The 26,170-nt window shown below is 53.1% G+C and overlaps 8 protein-coding genes across 8 annotated transcripts; 3 read left to right on the top strand and 5 right to left on the bottom strand.

Moving 5' to 3' along the window:
- Positions 1-1,555: 1,555 nt before the first annotated feature.
- KD926_010283 (60S ribosomal protein uL24) lies at positions 1,556-2,163 on the bottom strand (the record flags this gene model as incomplete). The annotated part of the gene is made up of 3 exons (XM_053102813.1): positions 1,556-1,828; positions 1,954-2,066; positions 2,145-2,163. The coding sequence occupies 3 exons, from the start codon at positions 2,161-2,163 to the stop codon at positions 1,556-1,558; spliced, it is 405 nt and encodes a 134-aa protein (XP_052953808.1).
- A 4,405-nt stretch (positions 2,164-6,568) lies between these two features.
- KD926_010282 (putative mannosylphosphate transferase (Mnn4)) lies at positions 6,569-7,618 on the top strand (the record flags this gene model as incomplete). Its single annotated transcript, XM_053102812.1, has 3 exons — positions 6,569-6,937; positions 7,013-7,440; positions 7,495-7,618. 3 exons carry the CDS (start codon positions 6,569-6,571, stop codon positions 7,616-7,618), a joined length of 921 nt encoding a protein of 306 aa, XP_052953807.1.
- Positions 7,619-8,410: 792 nt separating this feature from the next.
- Positions 8,411-9,490, top strand: KD926_010281 (putative zinc metalloproteinase; the record flags this gene model as incomplete). Its single annotated transcript, XM_053102810.1, has 1 exon — positions 8,411-9,490. The coding sequence occupies one exon, from the start codon at positions 8,411-8,413 to the stop codon at positions 9,488-9,490; it is 1,080 nt and encodes a 359-aa protein (XP_052953806.1).
- Positions 9,491-9,700: 210 nt separating this feature from the next.
- Positions 9,701-11,227, bottom strand: kat1 (putative 3-ketoacyl-CoA ketothiolase (Kat1); the record flags this gene model as incomplete). The annotated part of the gene is made up of 4 exons (XM_053102809.1): positions 9,701-10,128; positions 10,221-10,797; positions 10,919-11,099; positions 11,157-11,227. The coding sequence occupies 4 exons, from the start codon at positions 11,225-11,227 to the stop codon at positions 9,701-9,703; spliced, it is 1,257 nt and encodes a 418-aa protein (XP_052953805.1).
- An 828-nt stretch (positions 11,228-12,055) lies between these two features.
- On the bottom strand, positions 12,056-13,252 carry KD926_010279 (uncharacterized protein; the record flags this gene model as incomplete). The annotated part of the gene is made up of 2 exons (XM_053102808.1): positions 12,056-13,038; positions 13,234-13,252. 2 exons carry the CDS (start codon positions 13,250-13,252, stop codon positions 12,056-12,058), a joined length of 1,002 nt encoding a protein of 333 aa, XP_052953804.1.
- Positions 13,253-13,508: 256 nt separating this feature from the next.
- KD926_010278 (DASH complex subunit ASK1) lies at positions 13,509-14,978 on the top strand (the record flags this gene model as incomplete). Its single annotated transcript, XM_053102807.1, has 3 exons — positions 13,509-13,599; positions 13,660-13,766; positions 13,821-14,978. 3 exons carry the CDS (start codon positions 13,509-13,511, stop codon positions 14,976-14,978), a joined length of 1,356 nt encoding a protein of 451 aa, XP_052953803.1.
- A 1,025-nt stretch (positions 14,979-16,003) lies between these two features.
- Positions 16,004-19,603, bottom strand: KD926_010277 (putative Rho GTPase activator Rga; the record flags this gene model as incomplete). Its single annotated transcript, XM_053102806.1, has 6 exons — positions 16,004-16,503; positions 16,569-16,664; positions 16,731-18,737; positions 18,813-19,334; positions 19,408-19,438; positions 19,526-19,603. 6 exons carry the CDS (start codon positions 19,601-19,603, stop codon positions 16,004-16,006), a joined length of 3,234 nt encoding a protein of 1,077 aa, XP_052953802.1.
- Positions 19,604-21,195: 1,592 nt separating this feature from the next.
- KD926_010276 (ABC transporter ATP-binding protein) lies at positions 21,196-25,140 on the bottom strand (the record flags this gene model as incomplete). Its single annotated transcript, XM_053102805.1, has 1 exon — positions 21,196-25,140. One exon carries the CDS (start codon positions 25,138-25,140, stop codon positions 21,196-21,198), a length of 3,945 nt encoding a protein of 1,314 aa, XP_052953801.1.
- Positions 25,141-26,170: the final 1,030 nt, after the last annotated feature.

Here is a 26,170-nt window from a genome sequence, read left to right as displayed (position 1 = left end):
ATTTTCAGAGGTTAGTTAGGACGTAAGAGGAGACAACAGCCGATTCCTGACTGAGAATAATAACTCCGAGCAGACAGGTGCTATATTTGGAAGAAGCGGATGTTAATGACCCTACAAATAGAGTAATGACCCAGTTCTAGTTTGCCTTGTTGCCAGGTGGTTATCTGTCAATGGCCGACCGACATGTGAGAAAATGGCGGCGTCTTCGATCATTCTCCTTCGAGTCTCTCCTTCACTCTAGTAAGGGTATCCACAGAAAATGAACCCAGGTTCTTGGTCCTCGATCCAACCAGAAACAGGCTGATGATGGGAAACTCCCACAGAGATATATTGCCTGCTCAATCAAGGATAAGTCGTAGAGAGTAGGAATTCTCTTCTGTTGTAAGCCCGAGGCCCCAGCGAAGTGCGGCCTAGATCACAGGAGACATACATCATGTGGAGTGCCGCCGGATTTCTAATAGCCAAGTCGACGCAGCAGAAGTTGCATGCAGAAGATATTCTGATGCTCGAACGAGCCTTGTGTGTTACCGGTCGAATGGACAGTCACCCGGACGATGCAGTTGCCCCTCGCTGTGGTAAAGCACCCCGTGTCGAAAGAGAACCTGCTGAGAAAGGTCAACGTCACCCGAAATATCGACTCTCTAGTATGGAGATAAATGTTAGCTTCTTCAAGTTGACGTATCAATGAAGGAGACTACCCGCAGACATCCCATCGGAACTATATGAGCCACATGCTTGAGGATGGGATGTACGGATTATGAGATCTCTGGAACTTGCCCAACTTCCATAATGATCTGGTTTGCCTCACTGATCCCCTCTGGTTCATTGCTCGAAATCGTTCAAAGCGGTTGATTTAAATGGATAGGTCTTGGTCGGAAGGAGGGAGGGGGCAGGAAGTCAAAAGGCGATATCACGTGGTAGAATGTGGTTCTAACTCTGTCCGTAGACAAAGGTTCTACGGATAAGTCGATAAACTACGAGCAAATGACTTGTGAATGGTCCTCGAGCAAGAGTACGGCCTATGCAAAAACAGCCAAGAACATCGCAGACGGTTGAATTGGACCTCGAGCGTCGCATAGTTGCTGAAGGAGATATCTAGGCATGCTTGGGTGGAGGGCGATGTTGCACCAGTAGTCGGTCCAAAATGGCCAGTGCACTCGTATTCGATTCTGATATCAAACTGCAAGGCGTGCCGTATGACAGATTTGTCGCTGAAGACGAATGATCCGTGGAAGTCGAGTGATGGGCCTTGAACATTGGTGGGTATGCCATGGGCTGTCGTATAAGGGGTCTGCCTGATCTTTGCCAGCTGCCACGCTCTGAATCCAATGACCAGACTGTCGTAGGCGTAGATACTACGAGGGAACAGAAGCCCTGGGTTAGCTCAGGTAGAGGACATTAAATTTTTTATTTTGTTTCATCACAATCCATCTATTCAGTAGATGTATCCTGATCGTAGGTTGGATCTCGTATTTTTTTTCGAGTCATCTAGAAATCCCCTCGTTACAATCACCGCTATTGTAATATGAACTTGAACCCCGAGAAAGAAAAACCCTTAAGCAGACTTGCTCTTGACGGCCTCACGACCCTTGCCGATGCGCTCGAGGATCTGCTCACGGTCCTTGTCAAGCTTGAGCTTGGTGATGACGACGTTCGAGGCGGAGAGAGGAAGAGGAACGCTCTGGCCGTTGCTCTTCTCGCGAACAACACGCTCAACGTGGATGGCCCACTTCAGACGGTAGACGCTGGTGACCTTGCCCTCACGGCCCTTCTGGGAACCCCGGACCACGGTAACCTCATCGTCGCGGCGGATGGGGATGGAGCGGACCTATCGAGAAAAAAAAAACCGTGTTAAAATCCATGCGCTTCTTTGTGTGTTCCTCCATTCTGCATCTTCTTTCGTTCTCCCCGGGGTGGATCCAGAATCGGTTTTCAGGTGACTTTCGAACGTACATTGTACTTGGCCTGGAGCTCCTTGGAGAGGTGAGCGCTCATGATAACACGGCGCTGGCTCGAGGGAGCATTGAAGTGCGCCGCGCGCGACTTCCGGCGCGAAGAAGCGAGACCTGAAAAAAAATCCATCAGCATGGCATGCTCGGCCGAAGTCGAAAAAAAAAAGCAGGCGTCGGGAAAGAGTCACGCACCGCGGTTCTGAATGGTCATCTTGAAAGAGGCTCCTTGGGGGGGGTCGTGAATGAACTCGAACGGTTGTCGTGAGGTCGGGAAGATTCTCAATGTTCATTTGGGGCCGGGAATGTGGATTGTGCGTCACATGACCGGCCGCTTCGTCTAGGGCTGCCTCCCGCCTTCTGATTGGACACGGTTGGTCCGTAGATGGGCAAGTCAGCTGACCCCGTACTAAAAGTTCTGCAAACAAGTCAAACACTCGGCCAGGATGCGCCGATTCTCGAGCACAACCGCCACAGCGCCTCGTTTTCTGCGGCCATGTCGGTTCCTTGTGCCCGCAGCTCCGCTGCCAATGGGCGTACAAAGTTTACCCAAAAAACTGCTGTTAGCCGCCAGTTCCGGGTCAAAATGTTGTTCTGGCTGTCCTAGAAGAAATTCTCGGCCGCCCTCGGCCATCCTTGTTGGCGGTTCACCATAGACCGGGGGACCGAGTCGACCTCCGGATACAGCCCGCGATTTTCAAGTACGAGTCATGATTCGCTGTGAAATCCTTTAGGTTCAGATGAGGTCTATTTTAATTTTCCACAAGATCTAGTACTTTTTTTACTTACCTTGTCACCCCACATCATTAGTACGGGTCGGCCTGGCCAGATCGCGACCCTGTCAATGTGTTAGAGGACAATCTCTTCAAAGGCTTTATGTGAAAGTTTTTGATGGGTTACACCGCTAAGAGACTGTATCATATCGTCAAAAACATCACAACCCCTCGAGTCTCCCTGATGCTGGGTAGTATTAAGCTACGATCCAGATGCAACTACCGTCGGAGTCTGTACGGAAGTGTGGGTCACCAGTCGAACTAGACCGTAACAGGAAAAGCAGGCGAGCTTGTATACTCTTACTCTTGGAGTCACACTGTCACAATCACGAACCGTTTATCTTATCCTCTGATATGCCCGACCCAGACTGAAGATGTGGGGAAGCTAAGTAACACGTTCCCTCTTCCACGGAGTATGACACCCGAACTACTTCCGCCCAGCCACCTTCCTTCAACCGTTGATCTAATTCCTACTATCTTCATCTCAACCTAAGGGCTCTCACAGTTGCGCTCTGGTCCATCGACTCCACATTCTGTGTTTTGAGACGGTTGGTGCAATTCCCCCAAACCTTCACTCAATTGTTACTATTCGCAGAATACAACCTTGCCGCCTCCTAGAACACAGTGACAGCATCAGTATATGAGTGTCCTTTTCTTCCATATTTCAAGACAGCGCGAGCTCGACGCAGAGATGATCGGTTGTCAGGAAAGACACATGGCGCTTCACCATATAAACAGTGCCATGCATCAGCCTGCGGGCTAATCGGTAACTCATTAATGCTACGGCATGTTGCCAGCTCTGCGAGGAGGCGCTGCGGGGTCCAAACTCTGGCACATAATTTTCGATACTAGAGAGCGACCTCAATATCTCTACTATCCCCCCCAATCGAGGCACCGATGACTACTCGAAGAGCGAAGGAACGGGTATGGGTGATCTAGTGACGATGCCTTCGTTAGCGTTGACCCTGATATTCGGCACAGAAGTGAGTGCCTCAACTCGAGAATGACACGGGGGAGATACACGCTCTGTCGCAACTCACCACAGAAAACACCGAGACCAATCATATGGGCGCTGTTTGGAGTACAGGGACAGCAGGGGAGGGTGTCCGCGCTCTATCAGCCTGCTTTGATTGCGGTGAAATAGAGAAGCGGTATATCATCTGTCGATGGAAGAAGTGCAGCTATTGTGATGGTGGTCTTACTTCCAAAACCCGAATGACTTTCAGCAGTGATGATGCTGGCAATGTCACTCTAGAATGTCTATGGGAAGAGAGCCCGGGCATTCGACACTGATGCAAGGGAATGTAGAGGCGAGGAACAGAAGAATGAACATATCAAATCTAAACTTTGGATTCCCACACCTGCCATGGGGTTGGAGATATCGAGACCGGAGGGAACGTTTCTTGTTGCTCTTTCCGTATTTGGTATACATACACAGTGGTCCCGGTTTGCGAACAATACAAGCACCCCTTGATGGGCAACAGAGGCCAGGTAGCTAGGATCATTCAATACTACCGAAAAATGTTAATCATAATGTAGCCATGCAACCCAGGACTTTAACTGCATGCAGAATATTGGAGTCTTGTGGACCGAGGATACACGGTCTCCTGGTGAGTGACATGCGCCCAAGAGCTTTTTGAGGCAGGCTGTATTCACGGCCAGCATGGATCTTAACCTTCTTTCTCTTGTTCTGTCGCAACAACCTGTCGGATAGGTCATACTAACTTCCAGAACTGTCATTTAGGAATAAGGATATTTGTGGGCCTCATTGTGTTTTGGTTTATGATGTCAAAATTCAAGAGATTTGGTATCTCCAATCCTCGATGGTCTAACGGTCATGATTTCCGCTTGTCACTCAGCAGAGAACGAGCGCGGGAGACCTGGGTTCGACTCCCAGTCGGGGAGGATTTCTTTTTTTTCCCCCATCACTTATTCTTACTTACTACAGTGATGGTTCGCGTACAGCTCTATCACAGATTGGCGATATATATATCGCGGAAATGGATTGTAAAAGAAACTGCCACTCTCTTGTCCAAATAGATATCACACTCAACCAAGCGTTTCACGTAATTTGATCATCAAAATAATTTTCAATAAGACCACCGAGCAAAAGGATCAACATGATGTTGGAGCAAAAAGACATCTCCCCGACTGGGAGTCGAACCCAGGTCTCCCGCGCTCGTTCTCTGCTGAGTGACAAGCGGAAATCATGACCGTTAGACCATCGAGGATTGGATAAAGAAACTTGGCAGTGTTTGACTATATGTTCATGCAACAACAAATCTCCACAATTCGGGGTGGAGCGAGGATACGATCAGCAGACCCTGAGCCATCGGGCGTTCAGGATTCAGGGCGGAGGAACAATTTGAAATCATCAAGCAATCATGACAGTCAGGCCTACGGTAAGCGGATTACGGAGCAGGTGGCTGACTCGACGTGCATCGGAAACACACCATGCATATTAATGTCCTTAATTAGGGATGTCTCAGCTGGCAGGCAACCATCAGAGACCGAAGGCGCCCCCTGTCGACGGTCGCATTCGAACTGTCAATTCCAACGGTTCCAAGTGGACCCGGACGCCCCTTGGCACCCTGCCAGTCGAAAAGGGGGAGTTCGTGCCAATCCGTACGGAGTGGTTGCAGGTTAGGACTGAGGACCGTGGTAGGAGATGGAATTGGAGGTATTGACGATGATCACGATGAAGATGATGATGATGCTCATGATTATCTGCATGTAGGGATATGACTATCAGGAGACTGACGGAGAGCCTGAGGCCACCCAGCTGAACTCCGCAGCGGTGACGGAGCCTTCGACCCCTTCCTTCCATTGTATCTTCACTTCGGGTCCCCGGCGGACGAGAAGGCTGCCATGTCCTCTGGTCAGCAGAGAGCGAATGACCGCAGGGCTGATCACATCGAATCCCTCGTTGTCCATCACGGTGGAGCCCGTCGAGGCAAATGGCACGCGAGTCCATTCCGATGCGATGCTTGATGTCCACGGAACTCGAACTCTGCCTTTTCCTCTCCCCTTGTCTACGGAGTAGGAAGTATCGGTACTCTGTATCCCGTCGTAGTCGGTGCACTCAATCCAGGACCGAAAGAACAGTCTAGTAAATCTACTGAACACACGTAGTGGAGTCCCTGCTCTTTCCCGGCCCCCCCCCCCCAGCTTCGTTTCTTTTTTCGTTTGATTCCAATTTTTCCCTTAATTTGTTCTTATAATAATTCCCCCCTCTCGAACCTCCGATGCCAAGGCAGCCGGCCTTGTACAGAGCCGCGGATTGCCCGGATCGCTCGAAGGGCCTGACGCTGTCCTCGTTTTTTCCTTCTTGGGGAGCTGATCTTGTGCCAATCCTTTCCTGCTTCCTTTCCCTTCCTCTCTCTTTTTTCCTCCGTCTTTTTATGGCGAATTCTTCCCTCTAGTCTTTGGATCTCATTCTATAAATCGCTCTTTCAATCTCGTTCGTATCTTTATCCTCTTTCTCGTCCCGATCTGCATTTCATTTTCCATTTCCATTTTTTTTTTTTTCAGTAGCGGCGCCGGAGAACCCTTCGCACTCGATCGATCACCTACCCATGCAGCCATAACCCCAACTCTGCATAAGACCTTGGCGCATTTCTCCATCCTGTTTCCAATCCTCCTAATCGCCTGACGCTATCTTTCCCTTTCTCTTCTTACCGGCCATTTTTATTCTCTCCTATATACCGCCACCCCGCCCTCGACCCCTCCTGAAGTCTACCCCCTCTTCTGTCGATCCCAGAATGCGAGCCGAGGCATGATTCTGCCTGTCACAAACTCTCCGACAACTCCGCTTGAAACGCCTACGACCCCTATTCAACACCCAAGATGATTCCGCGGGGGGTTCTGGTCTGCGTCTGTGCGCTTTGGGCTGCGCTGGCCGTGGCTTATCCTGACCCGTTCGAAGGGATCGCAGAGCGTAACACTGATAGTACTCTCAACCCCAGAGACCGAGACCCGCTGTGGGAGAAATACGGACTGAACAAGTCCGCCGAATTCAAATATTTCCATGAACCCGGCCGTGACGATATACTCGGTCATTATGATACCCGTTTTTTCAGCGAACCCGTGCCCGACGAGGAGCGGTCGCAGACCCTGACGCACATGATTCGTGCCTATCTGAACTTTTTCGAAGATAACGGGTTGGAGACCTGGATTGCACACGGCACCCTTCTGGGATGGTGGTGGAACGGCAAGGTAAGGGATACCGGGCCTCCCGATGCTGTGCTAGTGTCACCGGGCGTTCGTTGGCTGACCTCCCTTCTATTCTAGGTCATGCCCTGGGACTGGGATATTGATACTCAGGTGACCGACACCACGTTACTCCGCCTTGCCGATCGGTATAACCAGACCATTGTTCGGTATAGACCGAGACGCCGCGACCCCGAACTTAGCTACCTTCTCGACATCAACCCGTGGGCCCGACAGCGCCAAAGGGGCCAAGGATTGAACATTATCGACGCGCGGTGGATTGACATGCGGACGGGGTTATATATTGATATTACCGGCTTGAGCCATCTGGATTCCAACAACCCCGATATATGGCAATGTAAGAACGACCATAAGTATCAGACGGATGATATCTACCCCCTGCGGAGGACGACCTTCGAGGGGGTGTCGGCCAAAGTGCCGTTTCAATATAAGGCGGTGTTGATTGATGAATACAATGCCCAGGCCTTGACGTCCACGCATTTCCACAAGTACGTTGCCGTGAGCGATGATGGCGGTTCCTGCAGCTAATTCATTTGCTCTAGTCACACATGGCGTCCGAACCTCGAGCAGTGGGTTCTCGACGAACCCTCGAGTGAAAAAGACGGCAAAGACGATCGCCAGTATGAAAAGCGAGCCGTCTCATTTTTCTCATTGATATTTGGTTGAGCAAAAGAGCGAACCGTCATTCTATATAACCATCCTCACTATTTTGAGATCCTGCTATATCCATTGCCCTGGGGCGTTCATCTATTTTCGTGCCATCTACTGTGTTTCAGCTTGGAGTTTTGCACTTGGGGGTACCGGAACCCTCGTTGGATGGCGTCCACGGAGAAAGCTTTTTTTGGAGGGGGATTCTTTGAATGCGATTAACCGTTTGGAGATTTTTTTTGGGACCACATACGTACCTATGCAACTATCCGTACATATATTGAAAGCATTTGATTTGCAATAATCGACTGAATACCTTCCGAGGTAGGATAGAGTTGTATACCTCTGCCGTGCTCTTGTGTAACGCGCAAGGCCGTAAGATGTCGGTGTGACCGTCTCTAGGCAACACTGGCCTGCCCTACCAGTTGTGGGGACTGTGTCGACAAGACCCTGCCTATTGCACTGCATCGTCTCCGCCACTGAGGGGCAACCTGTCGAGGAGTTCTCCGATCATCTTAATTTAAGGTGCGCAGATCGCCCGTGGGCGCGACGATCGTTCCAGGGGGGAAAGTTGGAGAAGCGCCACCCGATCGGTGCCTGATTGCCTGGGGCAGAAAAGTACACGTGATAGGGGCTTATCGTTATCTCCGGCTGACAAACCCAATCGCCGTGGAAGTCCATCGAAGCTTGCTCTTGCATACATGACTCTGACCTACCTTCTTGCTATCTTCATCTCATCTACATATCTCAGACCCTCAGTTCCTCAATCTACAGAATCCACAGAATCTAAATCAGCAATACACCGCCAAAATGAGCGACGAAGAACCCTCCTTATCCCTAACCATCCACCATAGCGGCAAACCGCATCCCATCTCCCTCCCACCCACCGCGACCCTCCAAGACCTCGCCTCCCTCCTCTCCTCTACCCTGCACATCCCCATCGAAAACCAGAAACTCCTCATCTCCCCGAAACCGGGACTCCAGAAACCCCCGTTCGCCGCCATGCGCCTCGACGCGCTGATCCCGCTTCACTCGCCGCGCCTCAAGATCACCCTCCTCGGCACCCCAGCGCAAGACATCGCCGATCTGAACGCCCAAGGCGAAGCGACCCGACGTCGCAACGAGGCGCGTGCCGCCGCACTCTCCGCCTCGCGCCAACAGCAACGCAAAGCCGCCGCAGCCAACGCATCCCGATCACGCGGCAGTGGCGGCATCCATACCCTCTCCGGCGGCGGCAGCGACTCGTACACCTTCCACCAACTCCTCCCCCTCTCATACCTGCCCAACCCAACTCGCTCGCACCAATTCCTCGCCCGCCTCCGCGACGACCCGGGTATCCGCGCTGCCATGGCCAAGCACCGCTTCTCCGTCCCGATACTCACAGAAATGAACCCGATCGAGCACACAACGCAAGACTCGCGCACGCTCGGCTTGAACCGCAACAAAGGCGAGGTGATCGAGTTACGACTCCGCACGGACGCGTACGACGGGTATCGCGACTATCGCACGATTCGGAAGACGTTGTGCCATGAGCTGGCGCACTGCGTGTTCAGTGACCATGATCGGGACTTTTGGGATTTGACGGCACAGATTGAGCGGGAAGTTGAGAGGGCGGATTGGAAACATGGTGGCAGGAGGGTTACGGAGGAGGATTTTTATAATCCCGGTGATTGGCAGGAGATGGAGGATCAGGGGGAGGTGGTGGACGAGTGTGGGTGGACTGGGGGGGAGTTTGTGTTGGGTGGAGGGCGAGGAAATAGTGCTGCTGCTGCTGCTGGTAGTGGTAGTGCCGGTGGTGGTGAAGGTGTTGGCGGGAGTCACAGTCGCAGGGAGATGATGGCTAGAGCGGCGGAGGAGAGAATGAGAAAGGAGAGGGAGAAGGATGCCTAGATCTGATCTGATCTCATCGCTGGTTTTTTTTTTTTCCTATCTACTCTGTACATCCAGGGACGTTATTTACGAGGCATGACTACCTATGAATTTACATAATACACATAGCTACAATAATAATGACGGCATTTGAATATTTGTTCATTGTTCTTATCAAATTCATCCATATAGTAGCAGATTTTCATGGAAAGAAAAACCAACTCAAACCAACTAAATCTGCTCATTGACAAACAACCCTGCCATACCCTGCCCCGTACCAATACACATACTCGTCACCAAGATCTTCTTCTTCGTGCGTCGTGCCTCGCTCAGAACCGTACAGATCTGGCGCGCGCCCGTCGCTCCCAACGGATGGCCCAGGGCGATGGCGCCGCCACGCGGGTTCACCTTGGCGTGCTCCAGACCCAGGTTCTCCAGGCAGTAGACGGCCATGGAGGCGAAAGCCTCGTTGATCTCGAAGATGTCGATGTCCTCCTTGCTCAGGTTGAACTTGGTCAGCAGCTTGGGGATGGCGGCCGTGGGCCCGATGCCCATGACCCGAGGCGGGACGCCGGCGACGGTGGCGCCGCAGAACTTGGCCAGGATGGGCTGGTTCAGTTCGATGGCCTTGGAGCGGCGCATGAGGAGGACGGCGGCGGCTTTGTTTTGTATGTCAGCATCTCATTCGCTTTATTTTCCTCGGGTATAACAAAGAGTATCGGAAAGGAGGGAGGAAGAGGGGAGAACATACCACCATCCGTAACCTGACTCGAATTACCACCGGTACTCCGATTTCCAAACTTCGGGAACGCCGGACGAATCTTGCCCAACGACTCCGCCGTCGTTCCATACCGAATACCCTCATCCTTGGCAACGACAATCTCCTTGACCTCACCGGTCTTCGGATCCTTCACCTTGGTCGTAATCGGAACGATCTCGTCATCGAACCAACCCGCCTTCTGCGCCTCCTCAGCCCTCCGATACGACTCCGCCGCGTACTGATCCTGCACAGTCCGCGAGATGTTGAAGTCCGCGCCGACATTCTCAGACGTCTGACCCATCGGCTGCATACAGTCCGCGGCCTCTTGGTTCCGGAGCACCTCGTCGTTAAACGGCTTCGTGATGCGCTCGCCCGGCGCGGACATCATCTCCGCTCCCACTGCGACTCCGACGTCGATTGCGCCCAGCGAGATCTGGTTTGCGATGTCCTGCACCGCTTTTAGGCCTGATGAGCAGAATCGGTTCACCGAGGAGCCGCCCGCCGTGTGTGGGATTCCGGCGGCTAGGGACGCGGCGCGGACGAGGTAGGCGGCTTTGCCGTCGTTGACCTGTAATTCCCCGGGTGTATGTTAGTGATGATGTAGTTGTATGGGGACCACGGAGACCGATATGAGGGGAGGGGATGTGTGAGGTAGGCGGCCAGGCAGCCAGACAAGTGGCAAGACGTACATTGCCGAGACAAACATCCTCAATCAAAGCGGGATCGACCTTCGATTTAGACAACACCTCCTTCAGCAGCGAGTAAACAAGGAAATCAAGGTCGGTGTCCTTGAAGCCACCCTTGCCGGCCTTGGCGAGGGGAGTCCGCAGAGCAAGCGTAATGACAACATCGTCGGGATTCTTCTGGGTGCTAGCAGTCCAGCAGGTCAGAATCAGGGAGCAGAGGAAACAATTTCGGTGCGCTTACATGGTCGAGAGCCCGTTTGCCCCTGACGGCTTGAGGTGGCTCAGAATGGAGCTCAAACGATCTGTGGCCATGGTGGGAGAATTGGAGCGGAGAAAGTTGAAGTAACTAAATATATTTGACAGATAACGGTTAGCAAGGAGGGACTAGGTTGGGTTGGGTTCAATGCAACGACAGTGTAATAAAACAACGTACCTGAATCAATTATAGAAGGATGAAGATGAGAAAGTCAAGGAAGATGGGAGAAAGGAGAGAGCGAGAGAAATACGGCGTGGAGAAGCAGACATAATCAAGTCAAGTGATGTCAAGCAGAGCCGACAGCCGAGGCTCATCTGCTTCCCGACTGGAGAGGATGTACCCTGTACCTTGGCGCTGCTGCCCTTGCCCGTGCTAGCTCATGTACCTGTGACTTGTAGTTCCCGCCGGCGCTGCAGGTTAATAATGGGTCGGAACTTGATTTTATGTCTTTGACCAGAAGGGAATTAGGATCGAGCCAGGAAATTGAGGCTGCTTATTATTGTACCTTTGCACAATTCATACACGGATGCAGCTTAATAATGCACAAGTACATAGTTATTTACCCTGTGCTACAGCTTCCTTTGTAGTGCCGATCATATCCACCGTAGGTGGTATGAGCATCCTCATGCCTCATAACATCAAGAATCTCAAAGTTGACTTCTGTAGGTAACTGATACCTGTGCTAACAATAGTCTCTACAAATACCTAATCGAAGAAAGAAACCAAAAAAAGCACCAATGATACCCCAAGCAAGAAGGAAAAGCTCCGAGCAAGAAGACGGAACAAAAAAAGGAAACAAAGAACAACGCCTTGTACTCCAGGTAAAATCCCCGTGGCGCTCGCCCAAGCAGTTGATTAGTCTATACATGTTTCACCCCGCACGATTACAGCCCGTGGTGGTTGGAATTGAAATCGTCGTTGCTGATGACGCTGCCAACCTCCGACCAGCTGGCTGAAGTTGCTGCCCCGGTCGACCGTCCCAAATCACTCAAGGTGCCATCCGACGACGCGTCCTCGGCCGACGCATAGATCTGGCTGAAGCTGCTGGTCGAGGACGGTGTGGAGGGACGGTCGCGGTGCTCGAAGCTGGTGGGGTCGAGATCGGACAGATCTGCGAAGGGGGAACGCATGTCTCCATTGGTTTCATTGGCTGTAAGGCCTGGATGATTAAAGAGAACTTGAGACTGCTCGGTGCGGTTTGACGAGGATGATCGCGAACGAGATTGTCCCGCGTCGTTCATATTGTCCAAGGTGTCCAAGGTCGACATCGAGTGGTCCATTCCCGATGTCTCTGAAGTAGGTGTGTAGTTAATCAGTGTGGCGGATTGGGCAATAGGCGGCGGAATAGCAATATGCAATTTATCATTACCGGCGGAAGCGCTCGCGCTCGCGTTTGACGGCCCCTCCTCGCCGACCAAGGGTGCCAGCGAATCGGTCTGCTGCTTGCCACCGCGCTGAACGACCTGTGATGTCCCCAGTTCCACGGCGGTTGAGTTCGCCAGCGATCCGTTATACGCACCCGAAGTCTCCGTTCCCAGCAGCCGGCCTTCATCGTCGACCAGTGCGTCAAACGATCCTGGCCGCGCACTCTGCCGTCTTTTACGATGTTCCTCAAGCATGGAGCGTCGGTTCTGGATGTCTTCCCGAACTAATCGCCGTCGCTCTTCGGCTTCGGGGCCCAGTTCCTCGGTCATGGAGATATCCTGACTAGGGGATGACGTAGCGTTTCGCGGTTGGATTTCATCGCCGAGGTGGTGCAGGGCCACTGCAATTTTCCGTCGCGAATTATCGACCCATTGTCGAAACTGAGGCGACTCGTAGACAGCTATGCCCGCCGCCACGAGGGCTGACACGGTAATAATAACTCCTTGGGTTGATGTTAGCACATGCTAGTCAGGGCGGAAATGCGAAGCGCTCCACCCTACTCCAACTTCTACCACTGATAAGCACACCGCCTGAGTTGGGGCGGAAGGCCAGTAGTTTAGTAGTAGACAGGAGTCGTAGTGATGAGAACGGCAAGGAGCTTGATGGAAAGAAGCTCGAGATCACAGCAGAGACTCACCTTTTGCAACGGGCGACATAACAAACCGCTGGTGTAGGCAACAGGAGATGGACGAGTGTCAGCGTCATGTTGCAAGTCCCGTTCAGTCAGGTCACGCCGTTCCCCGCTGCGCCTCCACGTGACTGGCCGGCCCTTATCCAGCAGCCCTACATTGCATCCGCTTTGGGTAGTCCGTTGTTTTCCCCTCCGCGTCTCGTCCTTCTCTCTTCCTCTCTCTCTTCCTCTCCCAACTACATCAACCTCCTCTGGAATCTTATCACTTCGACTGCCTGATAATGTCTCGTCCATCTTCGATCGCGCAGCGTCCCTTGACGCTCACCGAAGAATTGGAGAAACTCGAACAATCCATCACGCTCACGTTGCAGGGTATGATAAACAATCGGGCATCCAATCCCGACCCGTTACTAACCGCCGTATTCTCTATAGAGATCGACCACAACTTCAGCCAGGCCCACCGCATTGTCACCACTAGCATTCTCCCTCTGGTGGAACAATACGCAGATCACTCGAAAGATGTCTGGGAAGGCGCAAAGGTTTGTAAGCCTGCCCTCCCCAGCTCGCTCCCCCAATTAACCTAAGCATCGCAGTTCTGGAAACAATTTTTCGAAGCAAGCGCCAATGTCTCCCTCTCCGGCTACGAAGAGAAACCCGAAGAGTCCACGATGCAAGACCAAACCATGACGGAAGAGGAGGTGACACAGAGCGACCTCAACGAAAGCGCTTCCTACGAGACCCCGTCCTCGGAACGCCACCACCAAGCCGATGATCTCGAACTCACCGAGCTCAACGCATCCTCTCACAGTACACCCCGCGCCCAGCTTGACCGACACGCTCACCCCGAAAACGACACCACCGTGACTTCCTCCATCGCCCACCCCTCCCCATACCACGAGCCCGAGCCGCAGTTCGAAGGCAAAGACTCCATGCTCCCCTCGACGCCGGGCCGAACGCCATCCCGACCCCAGGACCACACATACGAGTCAAGCCACGCATTCGACGACCCCATGTCCTCCTCCCCGTTCATCGAGCGCGGAGCATACGTGCCCGACGTCCCGATGAGCCACCAAAAAGACTCCGATCCAGTCATGCATCGCTTCCAAGACAGAACGTATCGCGTCCAAGCAACACCCCTCAGAAAGGGCTACGGCGGCGGAGCCAGCAATCGCCCCAAATTCACCGTCACGCCGAAGACGTCGACCTCCAAGTCCAAATACGGGTTCGAGGAATCTCCGCTCTCGAGTCCCGAGATGGAAGCGCCCCAACTCCACGCTGAGATTTTTTCCTCGCCGCTTAAGGCCAGAACACCCGGTACGGGCCGGAAAAGGCGCCCCAGCAGTAACCATATGCGTGTCACTCCGCAGCCCGGATTAAGCGTGTTGACTCCTGCCAAGGGCGGTGGGAAATATCGGTCTGAGTTCGACAGCGATGAGGACATGGTTGACGATGACGATGAGGACTTTGGACCGAGTCCCCCGAAGACGATGCAGTTCCATATTCCGCAGAGTCGGTTGATGAAGACGCCTGGTCAGTTTTTTGTTTTTCTTGCTGAGATCCCCGGTTTCTTGGTACCGTGTTCGAATGCATTGCTAACTCTACCCCCTGTTTTAGCGAAAGAAGCATCCAAGCGCATCGTTGAGGACCTCCTCTTCACCGCAGGTGCAAACGACACCACTGACGACGTACCCGACGAACAGAGCCCCAGCGTCATCCGACGAGTCGAGCGATTGGAAGACGAAACCTTCTAGATGGCTTATCTATACTTGTATGTTACTGTGATGTAGTTTGTGAGCCTTGTCCATTTCACAAATATATATCCTTTCCTTCTTGGCCGGTCTTTCTGAGTCCATTTTGCCTCGTCTAGCTGTGCCAATCAGCTACGAAACAACTCCCGTTATACAGGCAAGGCAAGTTTGAATTAAGTATCTTATTGCTAGTCAGAAAGATCGCGTAGAGAAAGAATTGTTTAAAGATTTTGCTCGCATCGTTGCGTCTAGCACCCTCCCTCTCCTACTCCACCTCTTTCCCAGATAAAATAATGCTAGGGCTACAGTAACTATCACCCTCGTAAACCCTTAAACAAACCCCTTGAACCTCATCGATTAAAACACGCTCAGGGAAAATCAGACCCGCGCCGATAGGCAAAACACTGAGTTATAAACCAGAGAGGAGAAAATCCAAAGAAACGCGAAGGAAGATATTTTCAAACATCCGCACCATGGAAGTCCGGAAAGTGTCAAGTCAGGAAGGGCAGACAGAGAACTAATGAAAGAAAAAGAAGTAACTAACTTCGAGCCTGCGGAATCGAGACCAAAAGATATAAGTGAATAAAGGCGAGATTACATGAGCGTATTGGTATTGCAATGGACACGAAGAAAAAGGGTATCGAGCATGAGGCGCAGATCATCAGGGGAGGAAGAGGAAGGAAGGAGAGAGAGAAATGTGACTCAGGGGCTGGAAAGACGGTGATAAGGATGACGATGACGATGAGTGGATGCATGGGAAAAAAAAAAAAAAAAAAACAATTCCCAACAGGATATATGTATGTACAAGCTGTCGAAGAGGCCATGTTTAGAGGGGTATTTCTAACGCCGAACAGATCTGAAAAGCGAAATATTCCCCTTTTCTCCAAAACGTCAAAATGGTGGAGAAGAAAAACAAGGAAATGGAAAGATGAGAAAAAAGGGGGAGAGAAAAAGAAACGCCTCGAGATCCCTGATTCCAGACCAGGTAAAAAAAACCAGGCTTCTTCAAATGGCGCAAAAACGGGACTTTAGCCCTGCATTCCCATGAAAATCTCTTGACAGTTATCCACCAAGAATTTCAAGACCTCGTTCTTCTTCTGAACATCCGTCATCTCACGGGCCAAGCTCTGCGGCCTCATGATCGTCGGAGCAAACACGACGGCGATGTTCTGGCTGGTCATCAAATTCTCCTTCTCACGCTCAACCACTCGTTTCAAGTGGAACACTAGGAACTCCAGCACATCCTGATGAACCCGAGGCAGCTCGCCAAGGCTCTTCTGCAGGTTCTCGATCCGTGCGGCCTGCGAGGTGATGTCACCCGAGTCGATCACCTTTTCATAGATTTCGTAAGTAATAAGAGGCGTGGGCAACTTCCGGAAGTACTGCTTCAGCGCCGACGTTACGGCGTGAATGTCGAGGTCAGGATCAGAGATATCGTAATCCTGAGGGGACCTTTCGAATCCTTCGCGAATCGTTTGAATCGCTGAACTAGCACCCGATTTACGGTAGATACCTTCCATATCCATGCCTGTTCAAAGAACTTGGTTAGATGATTGCAACCTCGGGGATGCCTCAGGGAGGAACTGAACTCACCTCGCAGTTCAACTTCTTGTATACACCGTGTGACAATGGCAGGAATGATGCTCTTTTCATGCTCCATCCGCTGTTCCAAGTCGGTACCAAAGAGACCTATAGCATCATTAGAATACAAGGCCGGAGAAAGAATAGGATAGGTCGGCGGTTTAAAGGACTTACCGTTCGGGGTGCTTTCTGCCAGGACCGGGACGCTGTCAGTTTGGGGCATTCGGGTGCCCGTCGTCTGCTTGTTACGCTGATTTCCAAAGAACCCAAACCCTTGGCCTTGGGTTTGAGAGCGAGGCAAGCCGGGACTGGGTTCGGTTGGGGCTGCATTTTCACTCGACATGAAGGCACCCTTGATACCCTTGGTGACTCCCTTGGCCACGTTCTGGCCGCCCTTCTTCCAGTTAAACTTACGGGGCTGTCCCTTGCGGATGCTGACGACTTGAGGACCAGGAACGATCGTGGCGGGTTCGGCCTCTTCGGAGACATTGGCAGCTGACACCGACGGAGCCAATTCATTGTTGGCTGCCTTTAGTGCATCGATGGAAGACAAGGATTTCTCCTTGCCGTGGGAGTAGATACCGAGTCCGTTCGCGCCACGGTTGCCTTCCGAGGAGTTGTTTGCCTTGTACAATTCTTGAATCTGATGCACCAGTTGGTTGTTCAACTCGGCCAGCTGCGCGTTCTTCGACGAGAGCTGCTCAAATTCCTGGAAACTCTTGTCCTTCATGCGGTTCAAGTTGGCCAGTTCCTCCGCAGTATCATTCCGTTTCTGCACCAACTCTTCGATCTGCGGCGTGAAGGAATCCTTCAATTTCTGAATGGACTCGACGAATTCTCGGAGCACATGGTTTGTCAGTTTCCCAAGATCCAAGGGGCCACTGGCTCCGCGCCTCTCGGCCTCTAGGTGATCCGTCAGCACCGAGAGTTCTCGCATGACGATTTCCTTCTGAGCATCCAGGACCACCATTGTCGATCGTTTTTCACTGAGTTCTGTGTTGGCTTGTTTGACATCGGCCGTCGCATTCAACATTGCTTCCATTTCGGCGATCTTCTGCTCGCGTTCCATGACGCGCTGACGCTCCTTGCGCAGCTCACTGCGCAACCACGCCACTTCTTCCGAACCGCCACTCTCCGGAGAACCCGCAGAAGGACTCTGAGCTTCCTGGAACGTGGTTCCGTTGACCGGTGATTTGGGCGACTTGGGGTCCCGGGCCAGGCGAGAGCCCTTGTCGCTGAAGCTCCGGCCATGGCGTACCGAGTTCGACATGCGACGTAAGAAGGATTCGCTGGTCTGAGCTGCGTGGGCTTCATCCGAGCTCATGACCCGAGTTAGATCATCGTCCGTAGCGGCATCACCGCTGCCGTAGCGCATCAGAGACGGAGAACTCGCCCGGTCCAGTTGGTGAACGGTGTTGATCGAGTTGGGTCGCGGGGGTTTGGAGTACTCTTGGGTGGCATCGCCACAAGGAGTGCGGAGGGATTCGCCAACCTTGGGCGTGCTTCTGCTTCGTTCATGCCATTGCTCGATTGGGCTGGTCGCCTGCGGGCGCGGTGAAGCCGCGACATCCTTTCGGGAGAACTGATGCAACGAATCTCCTCGCTTAGGAAGATTTTGGATACTGTTGGAGGAAAGGAATGATCGTGCCGAGTCCAGCGATCCTCCGTTCTCGTGCAATCGACGAAGTTCATGCGATGGCCGGCTTGGGAGTGTGGTTGCACTCTCCACGGCTGTCGATCGCTGCGAGTCCGCAGTCGAGCCATCTCTCTGGAGAGTGGTCGACGATTTGGTGCTTTCCGGGCTCGGGGTGGAGAAAGTGCTCGTCTCGTTGGCGCCCGAGGGCAGGTCAGATCGCGAGCTCCGCGAGGAGCCATTCGGACCCATCGCAGCCTCGTCCTGGCGCCAGCGAGTTTGGTCGATGTCGGGACGCTCGCGGCCCTTTTCTTGGTACGCGATGTGAGGCGAAGAGCTCTCCGACTCGTATCCCTCCCTGGGCGATTTGTGTAGATGCTTGTTGGAGTCAGTGTTGGCATCATGAGGTGGCGGCCCTTGGGAACGTTGCTCCTCCGCAGGGTCGAAGGCAAGCGGTATAAGGAACTCTCCGCCGTCTGTTTCAGCTTCTCGCGGAACCACGGAGTGGCGGTTGCTGCGATACGTGCTCGAAGGGAGGATTAAGTTTTCTATTGACAAGGCGATCTAGTCAGTCACGCTGCTCAGGGATCATCGCGGGGCGATGCTGATTGTAAAGTCCTTACCCTGAGGATCATGCGGGCAAGAAGTCCTTCCAGCGTCCAGCGCAGGCCCCGCCCCTCGAGAAGCCACCTCGGTAGTTGCGCCTGCATAGGCATCGGCCGCAGGATCCTCGGCGGATCGTGCCAGGGATTCGGCCTCCTCAGGGGGCAATGACGGCAGTGACTTGTCCAGCTTCACGTTCGGGGCCTGTTTTTTGGAAGGGGGCACAGCACGATTGCGCTTTCGGCGCCGCTGCATCAGCGACTCGTGACAGTCCATGCAGAAGATACCCTGGGAGGTCCGCGCATAGCGCAGGTTTTCAATCTTCTTTTTACAGTTGCGGCATCGAAAACATTGGGAACAAAAGGCCTGTTCTCCCGTCAAGATGGCCAAGTCCTCGATCTTGTTGCCGCAGGAGCTGCAACTATAGGTACAGTTGCTGCAAATTAACGAGCCATCCCCGAGAAGCAGAAGGTGGGCGTCCGAATCAAGAAGGGTGCCGCAAGTGCTGCAGCAAAAACATTCGATATGCCATCGGTTCCCGGCTACAGAGACGGGTCTTGTCAGCGACTATTGTGCCCAAAGTCCAAACACACAAAGTTCCCATAGTTCGCTTACCAAGTTCGAATGCTTTTCCCTCTTCCAAGATCTAGAAAGGTGAAGCAAATGAGTGTCAGCGATACTCTCCCAACCTGTGGCAATCCCGTCCTCATCCCAATCAATCGGTCTAGCATACCTCACCACAACCCTTGCAAGGGACCGGTATTTCATCTTGCTCCATCGGAGATTCGGGATAGGCGGCGGGTGACTCCATTTCGACGGCAGGAAGAGTTGATAGCGACAGATAGGTCGTCAAGACACGGAATGGCTAAGACGTAAAAGTGACGACGCCCGGGGCGCGCCGGCGGAAGCTATAGCCAAGACGAGTTCGAGGTGGGAGGGGGAGGAAGAGAGGGAGGAGAGAGAGAGGGAGGGGTGGTGCTTCAGGTCAGAACTCGCATCCGACGGGAAAGGTGTATATTCACGAGGACCAGTAAAGACGAGAGGCACAAGGGGATGGACCGAGTCTAGGTCGAGATCAGGTTGGCGAAGGGAAATGAAACAGGACCGCGCGCGGGAAGACGGAGGGCAATTTCCACAGGAGAAAGCCAGGTAACGAATCGACGACGACTATCGAGCCTGTTGCGAGCACCAAAGCGAAGATCCACATTAGTGTTACGATCGACAAGGACCATTATTATGGACAACACCGAACAGGAGAGGGGATGGGGGGACAGAAGAAGGAAAAACGAATGAAAATGGTAAAAAAAGAAAAAGAAAAGAAAAGAAAAAGAACAGGCAGCGTGGGCAGCAGAGGACAAAGTGGTGTACCCCGGAATGCCACCCAGGCCAAAAAGCAAAGCAAGCAAGCAGGGGGGGTCGAGACAAAGTCCGGAGACTAGTCGGTTCTACACCGCAGAACCAACAACCCCGTAAGCAGAGAGAGGGAGGGGCCACTATACCATGCAGGAAGATATCTAAATGTCGATCTGGACGAGGCAATATGGAGGCAGGAATCGTGCCGAATGGAGGGGGAGGCTGTACGAGACAATAGAAACCGATGCAGGGTAAAGAAACAGAGAAAGAAAAAAAAAGAAAAGAAAAAAAGAAAAAATAGAAAAAATAGAAAAGGCCAAACAGGCACCAAATTCAGGGGAATGGGCCGAATGGCAAGAAAGGAAGCCAACGACAAGAAATCCAATCAAGCGAAGAAACCGGACAGGGTCAATGAATGATGAGACGACGGGGGGATGACGGAGGGGGGCCGAGAAGGAACAGGGGGGAGAAATAAGAGAAAAAGAAGTCGACGAGGAGGAAAGAAGAGGAGAGAGAGCGAAAGGCAGAAAGGAAGGGAAAATGAAACACGGTGAGCGACGGTTTCAGATAAACTCGCGTGAGCGGGAACGAGAGAACCCCTCGGCCACCTCACCCAACGTTAGTGCGTCTGGCATTTATTATTAGAGCGCCCCAGTCGATCCGTCCGGGTAAATACGAACTACGAGTATTCTGATCTGGATATCAACATTTAACATTAACAATCAAGTGCATTCCTGTCGCAACGCCAAAGTGCAAAATTCCCTATAGTCTCTCTCTCTCTAGAATAAAACAAAACGGTGGCTTTTGAGCTCCAGATCTATCTACCCTGCTCTCCATCTCCCTCCTTCTCGCTCTCACTCTTTGTTTTCCTCCTTTTTTAATTTTTTTTTTTTTTTCCTTCTGCTTCTGTTTCTTTTTTCTTTCTCCTCATCAGCCATCCACTCTCGCAATTATTATATGTCCATGGGTATAAAGTAAATGTATATAAATGCTTTTTCAAACGGGCTGTCGATCTCTAAGCATTGTGCGCCGTACCGAGATAAAGATAGATCATGTCTCCAGAGACTGGTGGATCACGCTGGTTCGGTACGTCTCACTGCGCTGGATCAACTCCTGATGCGTCCCCTGCTCCACACACCGACCCTCTTCAATCAAGAAGATCTGGTCCGCACGGTGGATGGTGTTCAACCGATGCGCAATCGCCACGATTGTCGTGCGGCCGGCCAACGTCGCCAGAGCTTCCTGAATCCGTTTCTCGGACTCGACATCCAGCGCACTGGTCGATTCGTCCAGCAGCAGCATGCGCGGCTTGCGCACCAGCGCCCGCGCAATCGACAGACGCTGTCGCTGTCCGCCGGAGAACTGCTTGCCGTCGTGACTGCACATCGTCTCGTATCCCTGGGGCAGTCCCGCGATCACGTCGTGGATGTTGGCCATCCTGCACGCCTCCTCGATCTCTGCCATCGTGGGCTCGTGTCCCGGACACGCGCCGAGTCCGATGTTGAAGGCCACGGTGCCCTCGAAGAGCACGTTCTCCTGCGGCACCAGCGCGATGTCGTCTCGGAATTCCGTTCCCAGTTGCCGCGTCACGTCCACGCCGTCAATGACCACCGATCCGAGCGAGGGTCGGTAGAACCGTTCCAGCATGGCGAATGTGGTCGATTTGCCCGATCCGCTAGGTCCGACCAGCGCGCAGAACTGCCCGGGTCGAATGTTGATGTCGAGACCCCGCAGGATCGGTCGTTCCGGCCGGTTCGGGTAGGTGAAGTGCACGCCGCGGAGCTGGGCGCCGATGGCACTGTCCGAGGCCCGCGAACGAGTCGCCCGGGCCCCGTCCGAGGCCTCCACGTCATGCGCCGCAGCCTTCTCATCGAGAAGACTGCCGGAGGGCTGGTGGCTTTGCGACGAGTTGGGGGCCATCTCCTCTTCGGCGGAGCGGGTGGTCAGTAGCTCAACGATGTTGGACGAGGCCACCTTGGCCTTGGAGATATCCGGGGCGAGAGCAAACATTTGCCCGCAGGACTGCGTACTGAACAGCAAGGCGGGCAGGACAATGAAGAATTGCGTCTGCGAGTAGAGCCCCGAGGCGATCTGGCGAGATCCCCACCAGTACGCAAGCGCGTAGACCAAGTTGCTGATACTGAACGCCAGCGCCAGCCACACGTTGCCATGCGCGATGGCCTTCATCGTTTCGCGGTACGGATGCTTCAGCGCCCGACCAAACACCTCGTAACACTGCTTCTCCAAGGAGAAGGCGGAGACCGCGCGGATATTGTCGACTGCCTCCACCGTGATCGCGGTGGCCTTCGCGAAGGCCTTCTGGTGACGCTCGGCAAACTTGGCTTGAACGCGGAGTTTCATCATACCCGCCACCAGTAGCACGGGGATAGTCGGGAACAGGACGATGGTGATCTTCCAGGCGATCGCAAACGAGATGACGAGACCGGCCACCAGGTTCACAGCCGTGGCTAGGAGGAGACCGATGGTAGAGCCAGTGATTCCGCTCAGCGCCGACGCATCGCCAGTAATGTAAGTGATCAGTGTTCCCGGGGTGCGATCCTCCATGCCGTGCCACTGGATCGTCTGACTGAGCAACGAGCGTAGAGACAAAACTCGGATACGGTAGAGGATCTTGTCGGCGGCCCAGCCAAAGGCAGCACCACCCACCACATTGGCGGTTAATTCGACCAAGGCAAGGATGAAGAACAGCAACCCGTACAAGTTACCGCTGTCGCTGATGTCTCCGGGCGATCTGCAGGGACTCAAGTTTCCTACGGTGTGACCAAAGACAACTGCCTCGGCCGAATAACTACCACCGATAATGCAAGACATGCCGAGACCAAGGAAGATGAGTGGCAGGTTTGCCCGGACAAGAGAGAAGATGAACTTGGTACTGAACCATGTCGACCGCTTGCTCTTTTTCTTCTTGTCCTCATCTTTGCCGTCCTTAGACCCGGGAGGCGTCTCGCCAACGACGGTGTCCTCCGTAACGTCCGATGGGCTAACCCCAACGTATGGCTCCTTCTCATCCGTGCGCTTAGACATTCCTGATGCAGATTGGTTGTCGGAAGAAACGCGAATGGCATCATCCGAGCCTTGAAGGTCTTCGGCGCTCAACTTTCCGAGGTTCTGCAGTCGCACCATTTCGGCATAAACGCCGCCTTGCGCGACCAGGTCGGCGTGGGGACCTTCTTCCGTGACCCGTCCGCTCTGGACGACGACAATCTTGTGGGCGTCTTTGGCCGTGGCGAGACGATGAGCAATAGACACCGTGGTAACGCGCTCGGAAACCTTGGCCAGAGCCGCCTGAATCAGTTGCTCACTAGTCGAGTCCAAGGCAGCCGTCGCTTCGTCCAAGATGAGCAGAGTCGGCTCGCGCACGAGAGCTCGAGCGAGCGCGATACGTTGCTTCTGGCCACCACTAAGTTGATTTCCTGCCGTTCCCACGCTGGTCGCTAGTCCGTAGGGTAGGGCTTCGATGAAGTTCAACGCATTAGACGAGGTGGCCGCCTCCTTCACCAACTCGACAACTTCGGCGACGGAAGCGTCGTGGTGGGTAAGAGCGTCCTTCTCCGACGTGCCGTTTCTGATTTCCTCCGCGAGCTCCGCCAAGCTGGAGTCCAGAATGACCGGGGCCAAGCGCTGATGTCTTTCATGGGCTGAAGAGACCATACCGTAGGCAATGTTTTCTAGGATAGATCGATCTAGGAGCGATGGTTCTTGTTGCACAAAACCGATGTTACCTCGTAGATAGCGAACGTTGAGATCGCGGAAGTCCTTGCCGCCGATGGTCACCTTGCCAGATTTGGGATCGTAGAATCGCTCGAGGAGCGAGACCACCGTCGACTTGCCGCCACCGGAAGGCCCAACGATGGCCGTGTGCTTCTTGGGCGGGATGACGAAGCTGGTTCCTTGCAGCACCGGAACGTCCGGGCGGGAGGGATAGGTAAAGTGAACGTCCTGCAATTCGATATCTTCTTCGCCAAAGGTGGCCGACTTATCGCCATCGTCGGACGTTCCGTCAATGGCCGAGGGCCGGTTAATAACAGTCAGAAGTCTTTCCGAGGCGCCAGCGGCCGAGGCGAAGACGTGGATGAAAGGTGCCACTTGACTTAAGATGAATGAAGCATCGATGAGAACGAAGATGACGGTGTAAACAGCACCAACCGAAACTCCGTTGTTGTCATTGGCGACGGAGCGAGAGATCATCTGCGCACCTTCCCAGAAGGCCAGGGCGTTGGCGGAATAGGCCACGAAGTAGAGAAAACCGAGCTGCGCAGCATGGGTGCAGGCCTTCTTGAGCGCATCCTTATGCGATTGGGAGAGGTAGGTGGCAAACCGCGACTCAAGACGATCGTTGGCATTGAAGGCGTGGACTAGAGTCAAGTGGGACAAACTGGAAGAGGCGATGGACGTGGCCGCGTTCGCATTCTCTGCGATGCGCCCGGCATATTTTTTGATATAGTGACCCCCAACCAGCGCCATTATCATGAAGCAAGGGACGACAGATATCAACATTCCAGCAATCTGGGGGACCTTGATAAAGGCAACAACGTAGGAGGCCACGAAGTAGGATATGGTTGTGATAACGAGGCCGACCTTTTCGGACGTGCCGGACTGCACGACTTCGATGTCACTGACCAGACGGGATATGATATCACCCGACGGAAGAGATTCAATGAAGTTTGCCTCCTGTTTGATGATACTCTCGAAGTATCGCCTACGGTAGCGACGCGCCAGCCGTTCACTCACTGTACACCAGCAGGAAGTATGGATGTAGATGAAGCAGAAGTTGGCGATTGTGATGTAGATGACGTACAGCACCTTCGTGTTCACGCTTGACGACAGTTCGCCAGAAGCATTGTCGGAGCTCGCGCAGGAGGTCGAGTTCATATCGTTGATGAGGTCACCGAAGACAATACCAAGTAGCGGGAAAGGAACACCACCGGCAATGGCGAAGATCACGCCAGCAATGATAAGGAAAACATCGGTCATGGTGTAGTCTAGGGAGAACAGAAGTCGAACATAGGAGAAACATTTGCCTATACTCGCCTTCGTGGGTATGTATCCCTTCAATTGTTGCATCTTGAAACAGACTCGCTGTCAGTGCATTGTCCGCTTCATTGTCCCGCTCGTCTTCCCGGGTCTGGTGGGAGGGGGGAACGACGTACAAACTTAGATTGCTGGCCCTCGCCAGAATCATTGGGGCCTTTCCGCCCAATTTCGGGTGGCGTCTCCTGTGACATGGTTGCTGGCACCGTATCCCGCGGATGGGATCAAAGCCGAGATTGCAGCCGTATATAAAAGTCAATCCAGTATCGGGCAGATCGAACGAGGTCAGTCCACGCGGATTGTGTTTGGGATGAGGATTCGAAAGAAAGATGAGAATCTTGTTTGTAGCACTATTTCAGGACGTCAAGAATCTTCTCTGCATCCCAACAGTCGCTAAACCAATGGCGACAAATTCAAACTAGATCAAGAGCGAAACAAATCACTCAGCTCATGCCCCCAAGGAGCATCCCTCGCTGACAAAGAGCAACGGTCAAGAGTCAAGAATTGGATGTGAGATGATGGTGTAGAGGAAGTAGACCGGAGGGAAGGGGGAAGGGGGAGGAAGAAAGAAGAGGTAGAAGAAGACGAAGAGGAAGGATAGAAAAAGACGAGGAGAAGAAAGAAGAAAAAGGAAAAAGGGACCCAGGTAGCTCGGACAGATGTAGGCTACTAATGACACACGTCTAGAGAGGGAGGGGGAGAGGGAATATCATTTTACCATCATAACGGCTCCGGTTGCGGCCCTAGCTAAGAACCGGCGCTGAAAGTTAGTCGAAGCCATGGGCTGCAGAGCGAGTACGCAAGAGTCTAGGAGACTAGGGAACGAAAAAGAGGGTCCTCGACCAGCACGAAGCGGAGAAAGCAAGAAAGCCAGAGGAAAGAGAAGAAGGGCGCCCAAGGAAGAAACTAGAAAGAGGGCATGATCTCCACTTGGCAGGGGAGGGAGGGAGCGGACGGGCGGCTGAAGGGTGAG

This window comes from Aspergillus affinis (genome assembly GCF_023601865.1).
Source record: "Aspergillus affinis strain CMG 70 chromosome Unknown NODE_79_length_175085_cov_86_119069, whole genome shotgun sequence".
Classification (NCBI taxonomy): Eukaryota; Fungi; Ascomycota; class Eurotiomycetes; order Eurotiales; family Aspergillaceae; genus Aspergillus; species Aspergillus affinis.
The sequence above is the reverse complement of the archived record's forward strand: the minus strand, read 5'-3'. Positions and strand labels throughout refer to the sequence as shown.